Source organism: Grammomys surdaster, unplaced genomic scaffold (genome assembly GCF_004785775.1).
Source record: "Grammomys surdaster isolate TR1022 unplaced genomic scaffold, NIH_TR_1.0 208, whole genome shotgun sequence".
Lineage (NCBI taxonomy): Eukaryota > Metazoa > Chordata > Mammalia > Rodentia > Muridae > Grammomys > Grammomys surdaster.
This window is the reverse complement of record NW_021604653.1, coordinates 687,631-705,117: the sequence shown is the minus strand read 5'-3', so window position 1 is coordinate 705,117 and position 17,487 is coordinate 687,631. Positions and strand designations below refer to the sequence as shown.

Here is a 17,487-nt window from a genome sequence, read left to right as displayed (position 1 = left end):
GAGAGAGAGAGAGAGAGAGAGAGAGAGAGAGAGAGAGAGAGAGAGAGGAGAGAGAGAGAATCTTGAATCCTTCCCTGACTTCTCTGGATGATGGACTACTGTAAAGTGAAAGAAACCCTTTTTTCCTCACATTCCTTTAGGACACGGTGTTGTGTTACATCATAGATACCCCAACGATACCCACATATATGCCACAGCACATGCAGCTCCCCCATCATCCACACAATCATAAATAAAAATATATTTGAAAAATTTGTCACTGCTCAATTGGATAGTAACTGGGAAAAAAAAAACACATACAATTCTCATAGTATTTCAGGTGGTTTGTGATGTCTTCTTGGGCTGCATGCATGCTCCTGGACATGCCTGGAAGGATATAAAGAAACTTCCTCTTTGTCCTCGTCCTCATCCTCCTCATCCTTCACTTTGCCCCAGTCCCTCTCCTGGAGCTGTGATCACCCTGATGCTCATCCTCTTTGTGTCCTCATGTATGTCTGAACAAGCGTGTATAAATCAAAAAGCCATTTTTAAAACACATGAGAAGAGACCACACATTCTGTTACACCAGGCTTTCCCTACTTGCTGAACGTTGGAGTTTACAGCATGAGTGTACAAATGCGTGTGTGCTTCTTTTGAGCAGCTTTGTGGCCATGCCCTGGCTCGTAGCCAGTCTCTCCATTCTCCCTCTCATCCACAGTCTCATCTGTTGGCCGGACTGGCTGGCTACAAAGCTCCAAAAGTCCACCTGCCTCCACCTACCAGCAGTTCTGTGGTTACAGATGCTCCGCCTACCAGCAGTTCTGTGGTTACAGATGCTCTGCCTACCAGCAGTTTCGTGGTTACAGATGCATTTGACCACATGTGGCCTATGATGGGGGGTGGGTAGCTGAACCCATGCTTATGGAATGACAATTTCCTGGCTGGGCCATCTTTTCAGTCCTCATACCTTCCTCTTCGTCACTCTGACTTCTTGGCCTCTCTCCTTCATTTCCTGATGACACTAATACCTGTCTCATCTCATTCCCGAATTCTGTCCACTCTATTTTTAACTTCAATCCCAGACAGAGCATCTGTAGCCAGCACCCAGTCAAATACAAATCCCTGACTATTGATCCCTACCCTAAGAGCCTGTCTAAATCTGTACCAATGGATGATACAGCTAGAGAATCCGCTTCTTAATATTTCATACTAACAATAAACTTCTAGCCTATCTTGACTGTTCATTAAGCTGGCTATTTTCCTTCACCCCTCCTAGACCAATTTGGATATTGTGATGATTGGTTCTGTCAACTTTACAGCCTAGCATCACCTGGGAAGGAAGTCTTAGTGAGGAATTGTTTAGATCAGGTTGCGGTGTGGGTGTGTCTGTGAGGGATCATCTTTATTTTTAATTGACGTGGGAAGAGCTAGCACACTATGGGACCATTGCATAAGCATGGGCTCTCTACTGTGTAAGAGTAGAGAAGATGAAAATGGCTGGAGAGATGGCTCAGTAATTAAATGTGCTTACTGTTCTAAGAGGACCCAGGTTCGGTTCCCAGCATTCACATGGCAGCTCACATCTCTCTGAAACTCTACTTCCAGGGTATCTGATGCCCCTCTTACAGCCTCTGTAATCTCCTGCATGCACATGGTATGCATAAATTCAGAGACGCACATACACATAAAAATAAAGACTCTATTTTTAAAAAGTAGAAGAGGTGAGTTGAGCCATTAAGCACGCACACGTTCATTTCTCTCTACTCTTGGCTGTAGGTGTCACAAGTGTGATGTGACCGGCTGTGACAGGTCCCTGTCGCTGTGACTTCTCTAATACAAAAGACTGTAACCTGGAACTGTTAGCCAAATAAACACATTCTCCCCTAAGCTGTTTTTTATTCAGGTATTGTATCACAGCAATAGTAAGAGCAGATACTCAAATATCTGATGACTCTCTCCCTTACAAACAGACTTTGACCCTTGGCTTCTCTCCTAGCACATGTTGAAAACCTCAATCTAGGTGTAACTGGTGCTCTTCTATAGGAGTTACTCTTGATTGTTGAGGCTCTGGGTTCAAATAGGTAATGCACATGAGAGACAGAATATAGACAAGCCAGAAACTGCAATCTATAGACAGAAGACACAAGGAGAGATCCTGGCAGGTCTGTGTGGGCATTTTGGGAAAGATAACTGAGTAGGAGAGGTTCCTCCCTCCCCCACAGTAATAGGCTCCTTCCAGCTACAGCCCAGAGTCAACAGTCCTGAAAAGGACAGCTGTGCCTGCCTGGCTTCACTTCCTGCAGATAAATGCATCTATCCACACTCTGCTGCTACTGTACCCTCCTCAGCTGACATCAGACTCTAGCTTCTTTGGTTTTCAAGAATGGACTGAAGACCAGCAATGGAGAATTTTCTGGGCCTTCAGGATCAGACTGGGATTACTACGATATGTTGATGAAATGCATTAAAATAGACTCAGGGACACCAAAATGCATCCATGTTGCATTAGGGAACAAAGCTCAGCCCATCCCCTTGAATTCATTTGACCAAGGGTGAGCCAAAGTACGAGTTCTCCACTTCTTTCCTGTGTCTTCTGTCTATACTCTGTGGTTCCTGGCTTGTCTATATTCTGTCCTTCATGTATATATCTGTCTCTATTGCCTGTGTCCCTAACAAAGTCCTTTGCTCTGTATTTACTGAACAGCATAGAAAGAATCCCATGGGGAAGGAACAAGACACTCCATAGACATCTTTAACAAAATTTTGCTGTTGTTTAAACATTTGTTTATGTTTACATGTGGGTGTTTTGCTTGCATGTATGTATAAGCACCATGGGAGTACCTGGTACTCCTTAAGATCAGAAAAAGGAGTTAGGTCCCTTGCAACTGGAATTATAGATAGTTGTGTTCTGCCATGTGGTGCTAGGAATCAAACCCAGGTTTCTGGAAGAGCAGCTGGTGCTCTTAGTGGTCCAGCCACTTTGACAGTTTTATAAGGGATTAAGTCACAAACTACTTTGACAGTTTTATAAGGGATTAAGTCACAGACTCCAGCTGATCTTAACTTGTTAACCCCAAAGTACCCAGGAAACAAAATATTACTTCAAACATAAGCTATCAGTTGTATCCATGTTATTTTCAACATTTATGGCAGATATTTGTTGTACAAGATTGCTTCCGATCTGGTGGTTGTTCTCAGCAAAGATTACCATAACATGCAGATACACACACCCCGCTTTGAGTCAGGGGCATTGAAGAGTACATAATTTAAGATTAAAGCTATGAATTAGCTCAGGTAGTAAAAGTTGATTACATGGAAAATCCAAGGAAAGTAATGTTGGTTATAACATTGCTCTCTTAAAAGCAAGTTAAACCAACAGGTTGAGTACACTGCAGGATGTCAGGCCAAGTCTCAAGTGACCTCAAGGTGTATTATTAACGTGGCCATGAGGTCCAGTCTCTTTGAATGTAAGGGCTATTTCATAAAAATAGTATCACTACCCTGGGCAGACATCTTCACAAACCAGGCAGCTCCCAGGTGCTCAGCCCTCTAGCATACAGATGACCACTGTTGGACTACCCAGCTCATACCATGTAAGCCCACCTCGTGACTGCTCTCTGTCATATATGTTCATTCCATCGGTTCTGCTCCTCTAGAGAACTCTGCCTAAAAGATCTACCTTCTATAAGTTCATATATAAAGAGACTGGTAGGGGTCACAGCGACAGCTCAGCAATCAGTGCACACACTGTTCTTGTAGAGTTTCCTTCCTAGCACCCTCACTGAATGCTCACGACTGCCCATGTCTCCGGGTTCAAGGGCTCCAACACTGTCTTGTCACTTCTGGAGGCACTATACTTGCTCATGTGCAGTTCCTTGACACATGATCTATCAATCTCACTCAGTAGAGTTCCAGAAGACCTGGAAACTGGTTTTAAGAGAGACACAGACACACTGCTATACAGTGAGTGGGTCTCAGTTACAAAAGGGTAGATGCAATAGAGATATCTAATGATGGATGGATATGGGCTAGATACACCAAATAGAACATTATCCAGCCAGCCATGAAGTAGAGACTGTCATACTCTACAAGATGGATAAGCCTGGAGAGTGTATACTGAGGAAAGCCAGTGGCAAGAACTGCATGTTGTAGAACACTCTACGGTAGGGGTCACATGTCCCTTGAACATTCTTCCAGAGCACTTGAGTTTTATTCCCACCATGCACATGGCGGGTCACACCAATCTTTAACTCAGTTCCAGGCAATCTGGTGCCGTCTTCTGACCTCCAAGGGTACCAGGCACACACATGACACACATATGGCATATACATGGCATACTGAGGCATGACGTGTCACCCTCTTGAACTCTCAGCACCTGTGACACTATGAAGGAAGGAAGCCTGTGCTACACTGGGCCACTAATACCATGTAATGGAGGCAGGAAAGGATTCATGGGGCCCTGACTTGTCCTTCTTGGAGGATGTATAAGTTAACTATTGCTGGGGAAGGTGGAGAATTTTTATTGGTGGTCTATTAGGTACTTTTCTCACTGTGGTGACAAATTACCTCACAAAAGCAATTTAAGAAGGAGGGGTTTATTTTGGTTCACAGTTGGGCAATGCTGCCTATTGTGGTGGGCAAGTCATAGCAGCAGGACTAGAACGCAGTTAGTGACATTGTGTCCACAGTACAGAACCCAAGAGCATAGGGTACTGGTACTCAGCCTGCAGTCCAGATTATGGGGTGGTGCTCCCAATATTTAGGGTGGGTCTTCCCATCTTGGTTAAGGAAATCAGGAACTGTCTCACAGACATGTTCAGAAGCTGTCTCTTTGGTGATTCTAGAGCATTTCAAGTTGACAGGATTCATCATAGTGGTTTAGTCATCCACAAGTTGTTCATGGTCCCATTAGAAACCCCAACTGCGCTCACTGGTTCACTCCTCATCTGGAGTGGTTAGATATTCGTCCTTCCCAGGGTAGCTCTCACCACACTGTATAACTGCATTTATGAGTTATCTAATGCAATCTGAGTCATGGAAACAGATGGTAACATGGTGTTACCAGGGCCTAGGGGAGAAGAAATGTGAATATTCAATGAGTATAGACTTTCTGGCAAGGGGACTTACTTCTCAGTCTTTTTTGGCTAAAATCAAGTGCAGCTTTAAAGGATGACAAATCTGGTTCACAGTGTCATGAATATACTTAAGACCACTTAACTATGCATACTCAAATGTGGTCAATGTGAAGGTGGGGGAGATGGACCATTGGGTAGAATGTGTGCTGTAGGAGCAGGAGGACAAGAGTTGAATTTTCAGAATACGTTTTTTAAAAATATGGGGTGTGGTGGTACAAACTCACAATCCCAGGGCTAGGGAGGTAGAAACAGGCAGCTCGTTGAGGCTCAGTGATCAGCCAATTGAATCTACTTGGTGAGCGTCAGGCTAGTGAAGTTCCTGGTCTAATAATAACCAAGTGGATAGTTCCCAAGGAACAACGTCCAAGGCTATCCTCTATGCTTCACACACAGGTATGCACATGCATGTACACACGTGTGAACATCATACCAAAAGATCAAATTTTAAGCTACGTGAGTGTTGTAAAAGATTTGTTGTTGTTGCTGCTGCTGTTTTTAATTCAGCAATAGATAACTATGGAGGCCACACAATGTAGTGAGGCAGAAACAATGCACCCTCCATTTTTATGTGGCCAAGTACAGGAGGGCGACCATCTTCTACACAGGCAATTCCAGACTCAAGATTCACTCTGGGGCTATGATTTCAAATCATAAAAGTAAGAGAACTGACCTTTTGTAGAAGCCAGTTGGATATTTCTCAGTTCCCTCCAATATTACTCTCTTGAAACTGACTGAAAGCCAATGGTTTTTCTATTTGTATTCTTCGTTGCTTGTTTGTGCTCATTAATATGCAAATATATTCCCAGCCAGCAGTGATCTCATGAATTTTTAACCAGAGATTAAAATGTTAACTAAAGCCAGTGATATAGAGGATTATAAGTATCGCTTAATCCTTAGATTAGGAATCTCCAAGTGAATTCATGATAATGATCTAATGAACAACCACCACCCAAGCAGTCTCAAGCATCACCTCCACCTTTGCATTGTGGGTAACTGACAGTTTTAAATGTATCGTATCATTTGGGAATCTTTAAAAACAGTGAAACCAGAGCTGGTAAGATGGCTCAGTTGGGGATGTGCTTGCCACACAAGTATATGGACCCTTCTAAAAAGGCCAAATATGGTAGTCCATGTCTATAATCCCAGACCGGGGAGGTGGAGCTAGGCAAATCCCTGAGGCTCACTGGCTAGCCAGTTTAGCTTAATAGGTGAGCTCTGAGAGGGTTTGGGGAAAGGAAAGGGAGGGGAAACTAATGTAATTAAATTATAATCTCAAAAAATAAAGTTTTTAAGAAGAGAGAGAGAGAGAGAGAGAGAGAGAGAGAGAGAGAGAGAGAGAAACTTGTCACTTTGTCTCAAAAAACAAAGGGATGCCTCCTGAGGAATAACACCTGAGGTTAACTTCTGCTGTTGGAATGCACACACACACACACACACACACACACACACATCACCTGCACGTGGATGTGCACCTGCATCCACATAAACACACATACACAGATAAAATAAAATTGAAAACAGTGAAATCAAAGACACTTCTTATCATCACTTGGCCTGGGGAAACCGGTAGGCTACCTGGTGAATGTTCAGGAAGACTTCACATCTATCGAAAAGCCACAATAATTAGCTTGTGACTGAAGTATGTACAGAAAGCATTTTAACAGAAAGGAAATAAGATTTAAAAGAGAGAGAGAGAGAGAGAGAGAGAGAGAGAGAGAGAGAGAGAGAGAGAGAGAGAGAGAGAGAGGGAGAGAGAGAGAGAAGGAAAGAAAGAAGAGCTCAACTTCTGGAAACATGAATCAAACTTGGAATTATTAACTCTAAAATAGAGGGAAGGCAAGCTCAACACTTTTTCTTTATACTCTAGACAGAATTAAAACCCAAGGCCCATTCAAACGGATGCATTTAAAAGAGCACAAAAGCAAAAAACAGTTTAGTGGTTTAGACCTCTATACACAAAATATTCTGATATCGTGCACATAATCAATATTTGTATGAAATGTGTATGAGTACATGTGTTCACACATATGTGAAGATATAAAAATGCGCACGTGTGTGTGTGTATGTGTGTGTGTGTGTGTGATAGAACAACCTTGGGTTTCATTCCTCAAGCATCGTCTACATCTACACTGTCTTACTAGGCAGGGTCTCTTAGGCCTAGAACTGACCAACTAGGCTAGGCAGTCATGCCAGTGAGCGCAAGGATCTTTATCAGTTCAGACCACAAGTGCACCACCACATCCAAATTGTGTTTGTGTGTCTCTCTGTGTATGTGTGTGTGTGTGTGTGTATGTGTGTGTGTGTGTGTGTGTGTGTAGGTTGTGTAGATTGAACTCAGATCTCCATGCTCACATGGCAAACATACTACTGTAATGTGGGCTTTAAAAAAGCCCATAGCATTTTTTTTAAATTAGTAAACTATAGACATTCTTCTTCCTCTTTGTACTCTGGTGTGAATTTTACCCTTACACCTCATCCCCACATCAAGTTAAAGCATGGAGCTAAAGGCAAACTGGGTAACACCTCTGCAGAACCAAGGGTTGTATGTTACTCTAAGAAAATGATGCTTAGCTCTTGGCATGGACCAGAGTGTCTCTCTAGACTGCTTTGTGGCTATTTTGTTAAAGTCCTCAAACCCCTGCATAATAAATTGGGTGGTTACAGTAGTGCCTGCCAAGTTACAGAACCAAAAATTTGAAAATTTATAACATTAAAATGTCTGCTATTTGGTTTTTTAATTTTTTTTACCAAAAGATCAACTTACTTTCATAATTAACCCTATCTAAAATGGTGTCATCTTTGATGTCACAGGTCTGATACTCCACACTTGTTATAAGAGATAACACACATCATAGTGTACTTCACATGTGAAGAAGTTTGGACTTTTTTTCGGTATTGTTTTGTTTTCTTTTTTCAATCTTTTTTAAGGGATGTAGTTTCTTATTATAATATTATGTGCATATGTGTACATGAATGCAGGTCCCTGTGGAGTAACCTCTGAATCAGGAGTTACAAAGGAATGTGAGCTGCCTAGTATGGGTACAGGTCCTCTGCAAGAGTAATATGTGCTTTCAACCACTGAGCCATCCTTTTAACCCCCTGATATGTTTTCTTGCTGTCATTAATGGATTTGCATGTTATCATCTTTCAGGAGTTTCTACATTTCAACACATTCAACCTAAAATATATTACTGTCTGAATTCCCTTGACACCAAAGAAATACCTCTACCATTGCATGTCTGAGTGTCCATTGACACAAACTCACTAGCCCCTTCTCTCTGGCACCATCAGAACCACACAGAGCAACATTTGTCAACCTTGGTGTTCAACTATCCAAAACCTACAAAGGCTAGGGAAAATTCTTCATGTGCTGATATATGGGCACTCATACATATATAAATGCATATATGTACAATTGCATGTACACACAAATGTGTATGTATATATGTATGGATGCATGTGCATGTAGGAACATATGTGCCCATCAAGAAAATCCTGCAAAGGAGAAATTTCTCTTTTTCTACTTTTCCAGATGGGGGACTGAAGTATCAATGCAGTCTCAGAACTAACAAGTAGTAGAGGTTAAAACATAAATGACTGTATGTTTGTGCATGTTTTATGTGCATGGGTTTGTGTTACATTAGGTTATTTATAATTAAATTGTCAATATTAACAGATTAGGTATTGAGTTATGTATTAAAGAAAACATTTCAGACATAAAACAACAGCAAATGTGACTTATGAGCTGAGGATACAGCTGGGTGGTGGAAGACTTGCCTGGCATGTGTGAGAACATGGAAGAACATGGAGACACCAAGAAGGAGAAAGAATGGGAGAAAGGGAGCAGGGGAGAAAGTGGGGAGAGAAGAGAAGAGGGCAGAGGGGGAAGTGAATGGATGGATGGATGGATGGATGATGGATGGATGGATGGATGATGGATGAATGGATGGATGGATGGATGATGGATGATGGATGGATGATGGAGGATGGATGGATGGATGGAGGATGGATGGATGGATGGAGGATGGATGGATGGATGGATGATGGATGGATGATGGATGGATGGATGGATGGATGATGGATGGATGGATGATGAATGGATGAAGGATGGATGGATGATGGATGGATGATGGATTGATGATGGATAGATGGATGGATGGATGGATGGATGGATGGATGATGGATGGATGATGGAGGATGGATGGATGGATGATGGATGAATGGATGGATGATGGATGGATGGATGGATGATGGATGGATGGATGATGAATGGATGATGGATGGATGGATGGATGGATGTAAAAGTGGATGGATGTCTGAAAGAATTGACAGATGGACAAGTAGGTGAATGGATGGATAGAGAGACAGAAAAGAACATATTCACCCCAGATTCTAGATCAGAGAACTGAACAAATTTTAAAGGCTCTTTATGTCCCTGTGACTATCCCAGGAAAGACCTGTCTCATGGCTGACAGTGCACCAGCTAACATCAAAGGCAACTTGCACCCTCTTGTCAACATCAGGACAAAGAATGAAGGAGGATTTGTGCTGACAGTGATGGCAAGGCCTTCATTTGAGGCTCCTGCAATCTGGAAGAGGAATCCACTTACATATACTCCCTGTGAGCAGAGTGCACGGCAGCTGCATTGCTATAACGCCAGAGGACAATGGCCGAAGACAGCACATCCAGGATGGCATCAAACTAGAGAAGGAAACAGGACATTAGTGGTGCTCAGGTCAGCAAGGCACAACTGTGAACACACTGGTCAACTGCACAATGCCCAGACAGTGTCAATAAGCATCTTTGAGTGAGTACATTTCTGCATGCTTCTTGCAGCCACTTGGAAGTCCATGGTGGAGCCCTGGGCATCACATACTGTGGCCCTTGTACGGATGGCTCTGTTCTGAGAGCCCCAGGATCCCAGAACTCTGGAGATATGGGACAGGAGATTAGAATGGGAAGTACTATTTTCTGAAATGCATGAAATTGTTTATCTTGTGACAGGCATGATGGCATTGGCATTTTCCTATACATAGTAAGTAAAAAACTTGGGTGCAAATTCCAGTTCTTGCTCTCACTGAAACTGTTCTAGCTAGGTTCAGGAAGTTCAGGAAGTCTACCAACAGTTTGATATCATAGTCTATGTTTCTACAGAAAGTTCTATGCCTTTGAGAGAAACAGAGAGAGAGAGAGAGAGAGAGAGAGAGAGAGAGAGAGAGAGAGAGAGGGGATTCTGAGTCTGTATATGCTGTGTGTGTATATGTATATATATTGTGTGTGTTCATGCACATATGTGTCTATGTTGTGTATTTACTTCTGGGTGGATATGTTTCTATGCTGTGTGTGTGTATTATATGTCTGGTTGTGTATTGTATATGTATATCTTTTTGTATATTTCTTTTCATGTTGAGTGTTTATTTCTAGGGGTGTGTGTGTGTGTGTGTGTTATGTCTGGTTGTATATTGTATATGTATATCTTTTTGTATATTTCTTTCCATGTTGAGTGTTTATTTCTAGGTGTGTGTGTATGTGTGTGTGTGTGATTTGTGTTCTGGTTACCAGTGTGCTCATGTGTAATTTTATGGACTATCTACATCCTTCATAAGACTCTTAAAAGAATTTGTAACACCCTCAAAGCAACACTCTCAAAACATTAAGTTCTTACAACAAAGGGCAGATGTGGGTCTGGGACCCCGTACACAATGCCCTCTGTCTCTGCAACAAGGAGGGAAGGAACTTGCTTGAGGCACTCAGGTTTTCAGCATACCTGCCTACATGGACCTATTTCTACCAGGAGGCAGGCAGAAAACTCAGCTCCCCTTAGCAGGGCTACAGATCTACTGACTTCTAGTGTGAAGTCACAATCCACAATCCATCTCAACTCCCAAAGTCTCTGTCTGTACCATCATTTGCACCACACAGGTGTGCCAAACCTGCATGCAACCTGGAAGGGCACAAAGAGGGAACTCCCCCAAAACATCCTCTCCAACCCCTTCACAGAACATGTGCTCCCCAGATGTGTACTTGGGAAATATTCCATGCTGACGCTTTTAATTCTACTACGTTGTCATTGTCACAGAAGTTGTCACTAAAGTGACACTTTCCATCCTCATCTCGTATCTGCTAAGCACAGGTCTGTTTCATGACTGAGGCAAGAGTCACGAGCTCAGGAAATCGTGCAGAATTTCACAGTGGTGAGTACATTTCAGGCTACTTACTGCAAACCCGAAGGCAGAGGCGCTGTACCTCATGACGGAGACAGCTAAAAAGAAAGAAAACACCATTCAGATTGACAGCCCCGTGGCTCATGTGTCTCGTTTGTGAGTTCATCAGCACACCAGATACAACTTTTTCAACGCCAGGAGAAAATTCCAAGAGAATAATAGAAATTTTAAAATCATTGTCTAAAAATCTAAGAGTTCAAAAAGAAGAAGAAATTATTTTCAAATTCTATGACACTTCCCCTTCTCACTGTGTTCTGAAACATTCAGGAGCCAACTTTAGGGAAACTGAACAAACAAATCTAACAATTAAGCACTTGTCAATCACCTGGCTGCTGTGTCTTTGAAAACTGAGAAACTGAAAGCAGTGAAGTAGGAACTAATCTTCAGGGTGAAGCTGAAACCTGGATCCTGCTGCCTGCACTAGCAAGTCTGGCTGGATTTCTACTCTGAATCTGTCTGTGCTCGCTGGCCTTGGTGCAATGGGTGTGCACAGTTAAAAGGCCCTGCCCCGTTGTGTGCCCCACGAAGCCACCTGATTGTCAGATGTTGAACTGTGGCTTCAAAAGGTCTGTACTTGAGTTCTTTGGTGATTCCAGGTCTTTACATGGAAGGCCATAGAATTCAAAGTAGATGCCCAAACTATTATCAGTGAGACATATAAGGATCCTTACTCCAGATTTGTAATTAAATGTGTACTGTCTGTCAGCTGGGAAGAGGACTCAGTGGATTCAATGCCTGCCTTTCAAGACTGAGACTTCAACCCCAGAACCCAAAGGAAAAAAGCCAGGCATGATAATGTGATTGTTATCCCAGTGCTAGGGAGGTGGGGACAAGTGGATCTCTGAGGCTCAAGGTCAGATTGGCCTGGACTACTTGATAACCTCCAAGCCAGAATAATTGACCTTGTCTCAAAAAACACAGTTGAAGGTGATTAAAACCACTCACTGTCTCTTCAGAGGATCTGAATTCTGTTCCTGTCAGTAGTACCCGCGTCAGGTGGTTCACAATCACCCCTTATGTCTAGCTCCAATGAATAAGAAACCCTCTTCTGGCCTCTGTGGGCACTAGCACACACATATACAGATAAATAGAAATAATGTTAAGTATTAAAAAAAGTGTCACACCTTCAAAAGCTATTCTGTGGCCTATATATACATTTGTGTTTGTATGTACATGTATACTACAATATAATCATACATACAAGTATACACACACACACATACACACACACACACACACACACGAGAGAGAGAGAGAGACAGAGAGACAGAGAGAGACAGAGAGAGATAGAGGCAGTGAGAGAGAAACAGACAGACAAAACAGACAGACAGACATACAGACAGACAGACAGGCAGGCAGACAGGCAGGCAGGCAGACAGACAGAGAGCAGGTAGGAGAGAGTACCATGATTCACTCTCAGAACTACACTGGGAAGTCCCGCTCACATGAGTGATCTAAGCCTGCCAGGTGGATGGATAATGGATAGCACATACAGAATATTAATATGATTCATGCTGCAGGGCACTGTGAGCCAGTGGGGTCCTAATGAACTTGGGGTACTTCTGAGAGATGTGTTATTTAAGAATCACCTCCATCTAATTCCTTGACGACATGCAAAGAGCAAAATGCCAAAATTGCATGGAGAGTGGAGAGTCCTCTGAAGGGTCCTCCATGGAGCCTCTGCGCCTCCCACTGCTCCCCACTGTGGCCAGCTCTCCTGTCATGCTGCTAAACAACCGTAAACAGTCATTAGCCCAAGCACCACATGGAAGAGCTCAGTAGCCTCTGAGGAGTTTATCAAGAGTGTCAAGAAATAAGTTCATTTCCTTTGGCCCATAATTGAATCAGAGTACATCCTGAGTCCAGGATAAGAATTAATCCAACAGAAGAGGGTAGAAAGGTTCAGATGGCCCTGTTCTCATGTAAAGAAAATCACACTAAGAGGCTTCCTCCCTCCCTACCTCCCTCCCTCCCTCCCTCCTTCTATCCCTCCCTCCCTCCCTCCCTTCCTTCCTTTCCTTGTATATGTGTATGTACGTGAGTACATGTGTAGACGCTAGAGGTAAAACTCCAATGTTTTTCTTTGAGAGTTGTCCATCTCATGTTTTGTTTTGGGTTTTTTATTTGTTTGTTTGGTTGGTTTGGTTTGGTTTGGTTTTGGAGACAGAGTTTCTCTGTGTAGCCTTGACTGTCCTGCAATTCACTCTGTAGACTCAGAGAGATCTGTCCACCTCTGCCTCCAAGTTCTGGGAATAAACTTATGCACTACCACCTGGCTCACCTTGCTTTATAATCAAAGGTCTCTCACTGGTCTGAAGCTTGCCAAGTAGACTAGGTTATCTTGTCCACGCACTCCAGGGATGTTCCAGTCTCTGCCTCTCTAGCACTGAGACTACAATAACACAACGTTTCTTTGTGTTCTGGGGACCAAATTTAGTTCCTATTGTCATTGAATAAGCATGTGACCACTGGGAACTATCTTCCCAACCACCAAACTGAGGGGTTTACTGAGGCATTTCCAATCTTGCTCATGCAAGAATGAGTTGTTTGAAGAACAAGGCCTGTTTCAGGGTGACCAGTGGAGGCATAGAAGAGGTCCCAAGTTGCTCCATGGGTGCTAAGTAAGCACCACTCAAAGCTACCACAGGGCTAAGATGCTGACTGTAAGCTAGGAGCTGACTCCATTGTGAAGGATAGACATGGGTCACATGAGCTACACAGAACACTGAAGGCCATATGAGAGGGCTGTGTGGACAGCTGGGAAGCAAGGCTTTCCTATGAGGGCTGTTCTTCTCAAGGTGGGGCAAATGAGCCAAAGGGAATCAGAACCCTGTCACTTTTGTGAGTATTCAACCTTACATACTGGGGTAGACTTTCAGTGATATAGCTGCCTGTGAGTGCCCCATGCTTTCCTAAGTAACCCCAAACAATTCACTGGCTCACCAAGGTAGACTTGGGTGGGATCACTTCTTTACCTGTTGTTGGTGTCCTCAAATGATAATCTTTGAAGGATGGGAATATTTGAAGTTTTTTTTTCCTACATTTTTTCATGTTTTCTACATTTTTTGCAATCATCATATGTAGCCATTCAAATCAGATGATACATTTAATTTGAGAAAAAAATCTGTCTATATCATACAAAGATAAGTAAAGGTCCCAGCTAAACTAGCAGGAGAGTTCAAACATATATTTAGGTCCTGCCAGCTCATGAGTGCTTTGGTCTGACAGGAAAGCACATGGTTAAGGAAACCATTGTTACATGTAGGCTTCTGGGTCCCATGGTCTACATGAGCAGGTTGCTAATGATTCAGATTTCCCAGGAGTGTGATTGTGGGCCACAAAATCCAGGCAACAAACACCAGCAGGACATCACTCCTTGCCTGACAGACCCGCCTCCCAGAGTTTGCCTGTCCTAAGGCAGACTGTCATGTATATATTAAGGGAATCACTAACAGCTACATTACAGAAGGCACACAACATAAGTCTTAAATAAATATTTATACAGGCCAAGTTAAAAAGACCAGATATTTTTTTTTAAACTAAGTCAAACCAGACCAAATAGCATGTTGGCCGAAAATAAATTCAAACAGAAAAGCAGCTGGAAAATGGAAGGGGACCCAGGAGATTCATTGTTAAGGCCAAGCCAAAGACAAGCCAGCAGCTGAGTAAGCAGGGGTTTGGAGGGAGGGTCTGCTCAGCAGAGACAAAGGGCCTCTGAAACACAGAAGGGAGCTGCCAAGGACCAACAGCAAGAACCCCTGTACAACACCCAACAAAGAGCCCCGTTTCAATCGCCAGTGAGATTTACAGAGACAATGAGGACCCATCTGTCATCCTCTCCAAAATCAGGCAATAATTATCTTGAGCCTTAGCACATTTTAGCAATACCCCGGGCCCCATAACACCTCGGAGTTGTTAAATTATGTGAGCAGTAGACTTCCGTTAATAAATCAATCTCGGTTTAATTAGACTGTCTCTATCACTCAGATGCCTAGCAAACACCTCCCCCACAGCTGGGGAACAAACCCACCCTGGAGAGCTACTTCTCCATCACCCACCATCAGAGGCAGGCTCTCCTCTCTTGCTTGCTGGAAGCTGGGATTCAAAGGACCTGGGACCAATGGAGGGGGTGGGGGAGACGTCAAAAAATTTATTTTTCTATGCTTTAACTCACTCCAACAGAATCTTTAATAGAGTCCATCTTCTACCCCTCTCAAACAAGATTATCAACTACTACAAAGTTAAGATTTTTGCTTCAATGGAGAGGGGGAAACTACTTAGTTCACATATTCTGAAGAATATGATCAAAATATATTGTATTAAACTCACAAAGGAAAAAGGAATAAGTTAACTTTGTGTAGAGCTGTAGAGATGGCTCAGTTAATAAAATGCTTACAAGAGAGCATGAGGACCCACATTCAGTGCCCCAGAATCCACCGATGTAAAAAGGCTAGGTATGTTGGGTGGTGTATTCTTACAATCCCAGCATTGGGGAAGGGAAGACAAGCTGACCACTGAGAGTCATGAGTCAGCCAGCCTGGCCTATTTGGCAAGCTCTAAGCCAGTGAGAGACCCTGTCTCAAGAAACATGGGGCACGGTAACCTGAGAAATGACAACTAAGGTTGACTTCTGATCTCTACACACATGCATACATGTGTATGCCTACTCACAGACACATGTAAGCACACATGCATAAACATCCTGCCACCATGATTTCCTGACCATGATGAGTTGTACCTCAAGCTGCAAGCCTTCCTTCCTGTTGCTTTTGTTCCTTGTTGCAGTCAGACACTTGACCACAGCAATGAAGAGTAACAGATGTACCTAGTCATTCACAGATTGTGTATGGGTGGTGGCTTCCATGGTATATTATCAGAACTGGGCTGTCGTCAGACATTTTTACTATCTAATTCTTATTAAAGTGTTCCAAGTCCTGGGATAAAATTTTCCTCACACAAGGGAGATGTTGATATCACATGGGGTATTAAAGATCCAAGGGAAAAACCCACTTTAATGAAACTAGTGTCGGTGACCCAGAAGAGTGACTGTCTTTCCTGCCTGGCCCCCTCCCCAAAACTAAAAGCTAAAGCTATCAACACTAGAACCAGATGGTGTGAATGTTGTCTGCCAAGGTTGTCCTCCTTGGCCTGGCCCTGCAGGTGTCACACCATACCCTGAATATCTCTGATATAAAGTTGTTGTCATACATTCTGAAAATCAATTTTGTTCTAGTTATTCTGTGTGCCTGGTTGTGGAAGTTACAGATAACTTGTGGGAGTCACTCTCTGGGCCTTCAGACTCGAACTCTTCATTCTTGGTGGCAGATGCCTTTACCCACTGAGCCATCTTCTTGGCCCCAACAGTACATTATACAGAATATGTATAATGCATGGTGACAAGAAACCTACTGAATGGGCTTTAGAGACTGAACTTGGGAATTGGAGCTAAAAAAGTATTTATTCATTTGAGTTTAACCAAAGTCCTTAGAGGACCATTAACACTGCCACTCAGGGAGTAAAAGTTAAACATGACAGACAGAGCTTCTGTCTCTCTCCCCTTCTACCCTCCCACAGAAAACATACCCAAGTAATAAGAAACATGGAAAACTAGGCAAAGAATACAATGGTCAAAGAAATCCACAAAGCCCAATCCAAAAAGTTGGCTGGCAAATACAATAGAAGAGAGATGACACTAGGAAAGGAAGCTGAAAGCTGACAGCATAGCTCAAGCAAATCTCTGAATGGACTGAGGTGTGACTCAGTGGCACAGAACTGCCCTCCTATCACCACCAAATCAGGTATGGTGATACTGACCAGGAATCCCAGCACTCAGGAGCCCATGGCAGGAAGACTTTGAGTGTGAAGCCAGGCTGAGCTATATAGAAAGTTCTAGGCTAGATTGGGCCCTACAGTGAAATCCTATCTTTAAAAAAATTAAAAAAAAAAAATTAAACAAGGGGGTCTGACAAGCCATGAGTTCAATCCCTGGAACTTACAGTAGAAGGAGAGAAATGATTATTTAAAATTGTCTTCTAGCCTTCTGCCCCTGCCTGGTCCTCTGGGCTGGAGCAGACACAGAGTCGGTCTGCTCCCGTCCTGTTGAGAAACTGAATCCTGAGTCATCCAGGAGCCACTGCACTCAGAGCAG

The 17,487-nt window shown here is 43.1% G+C and overlaps 1 protein-coding gene across 1 annotated transcript in view; it reads right to left on the bottom strand.

Annotated features, from left to right (window-relative positions):
* The window catches only part of Tmem163 (transmembrane protein 163), a 175,910-nt gene that overhangs the window by 52,025 nt on the left and 106,398 nt on the right, over positions 1–17,487 (bottom strand). The window contains exons 3-4 of the mRNA XM_028771504.1: positions 11,334–11,377; positions 9,725–9,816 (exon numbers count right to left, since the gene is read on the bottom strand). Of these exons, the coding sequence (XP_028627337.1) occupies positions 9,725–9,816; positions 11,334–11,377 (136 nt within the window). The remainder of the gene's footprint in view (positions 1–9,724; positions 9,817–11,333; positions 11,378–17,487) is intronic.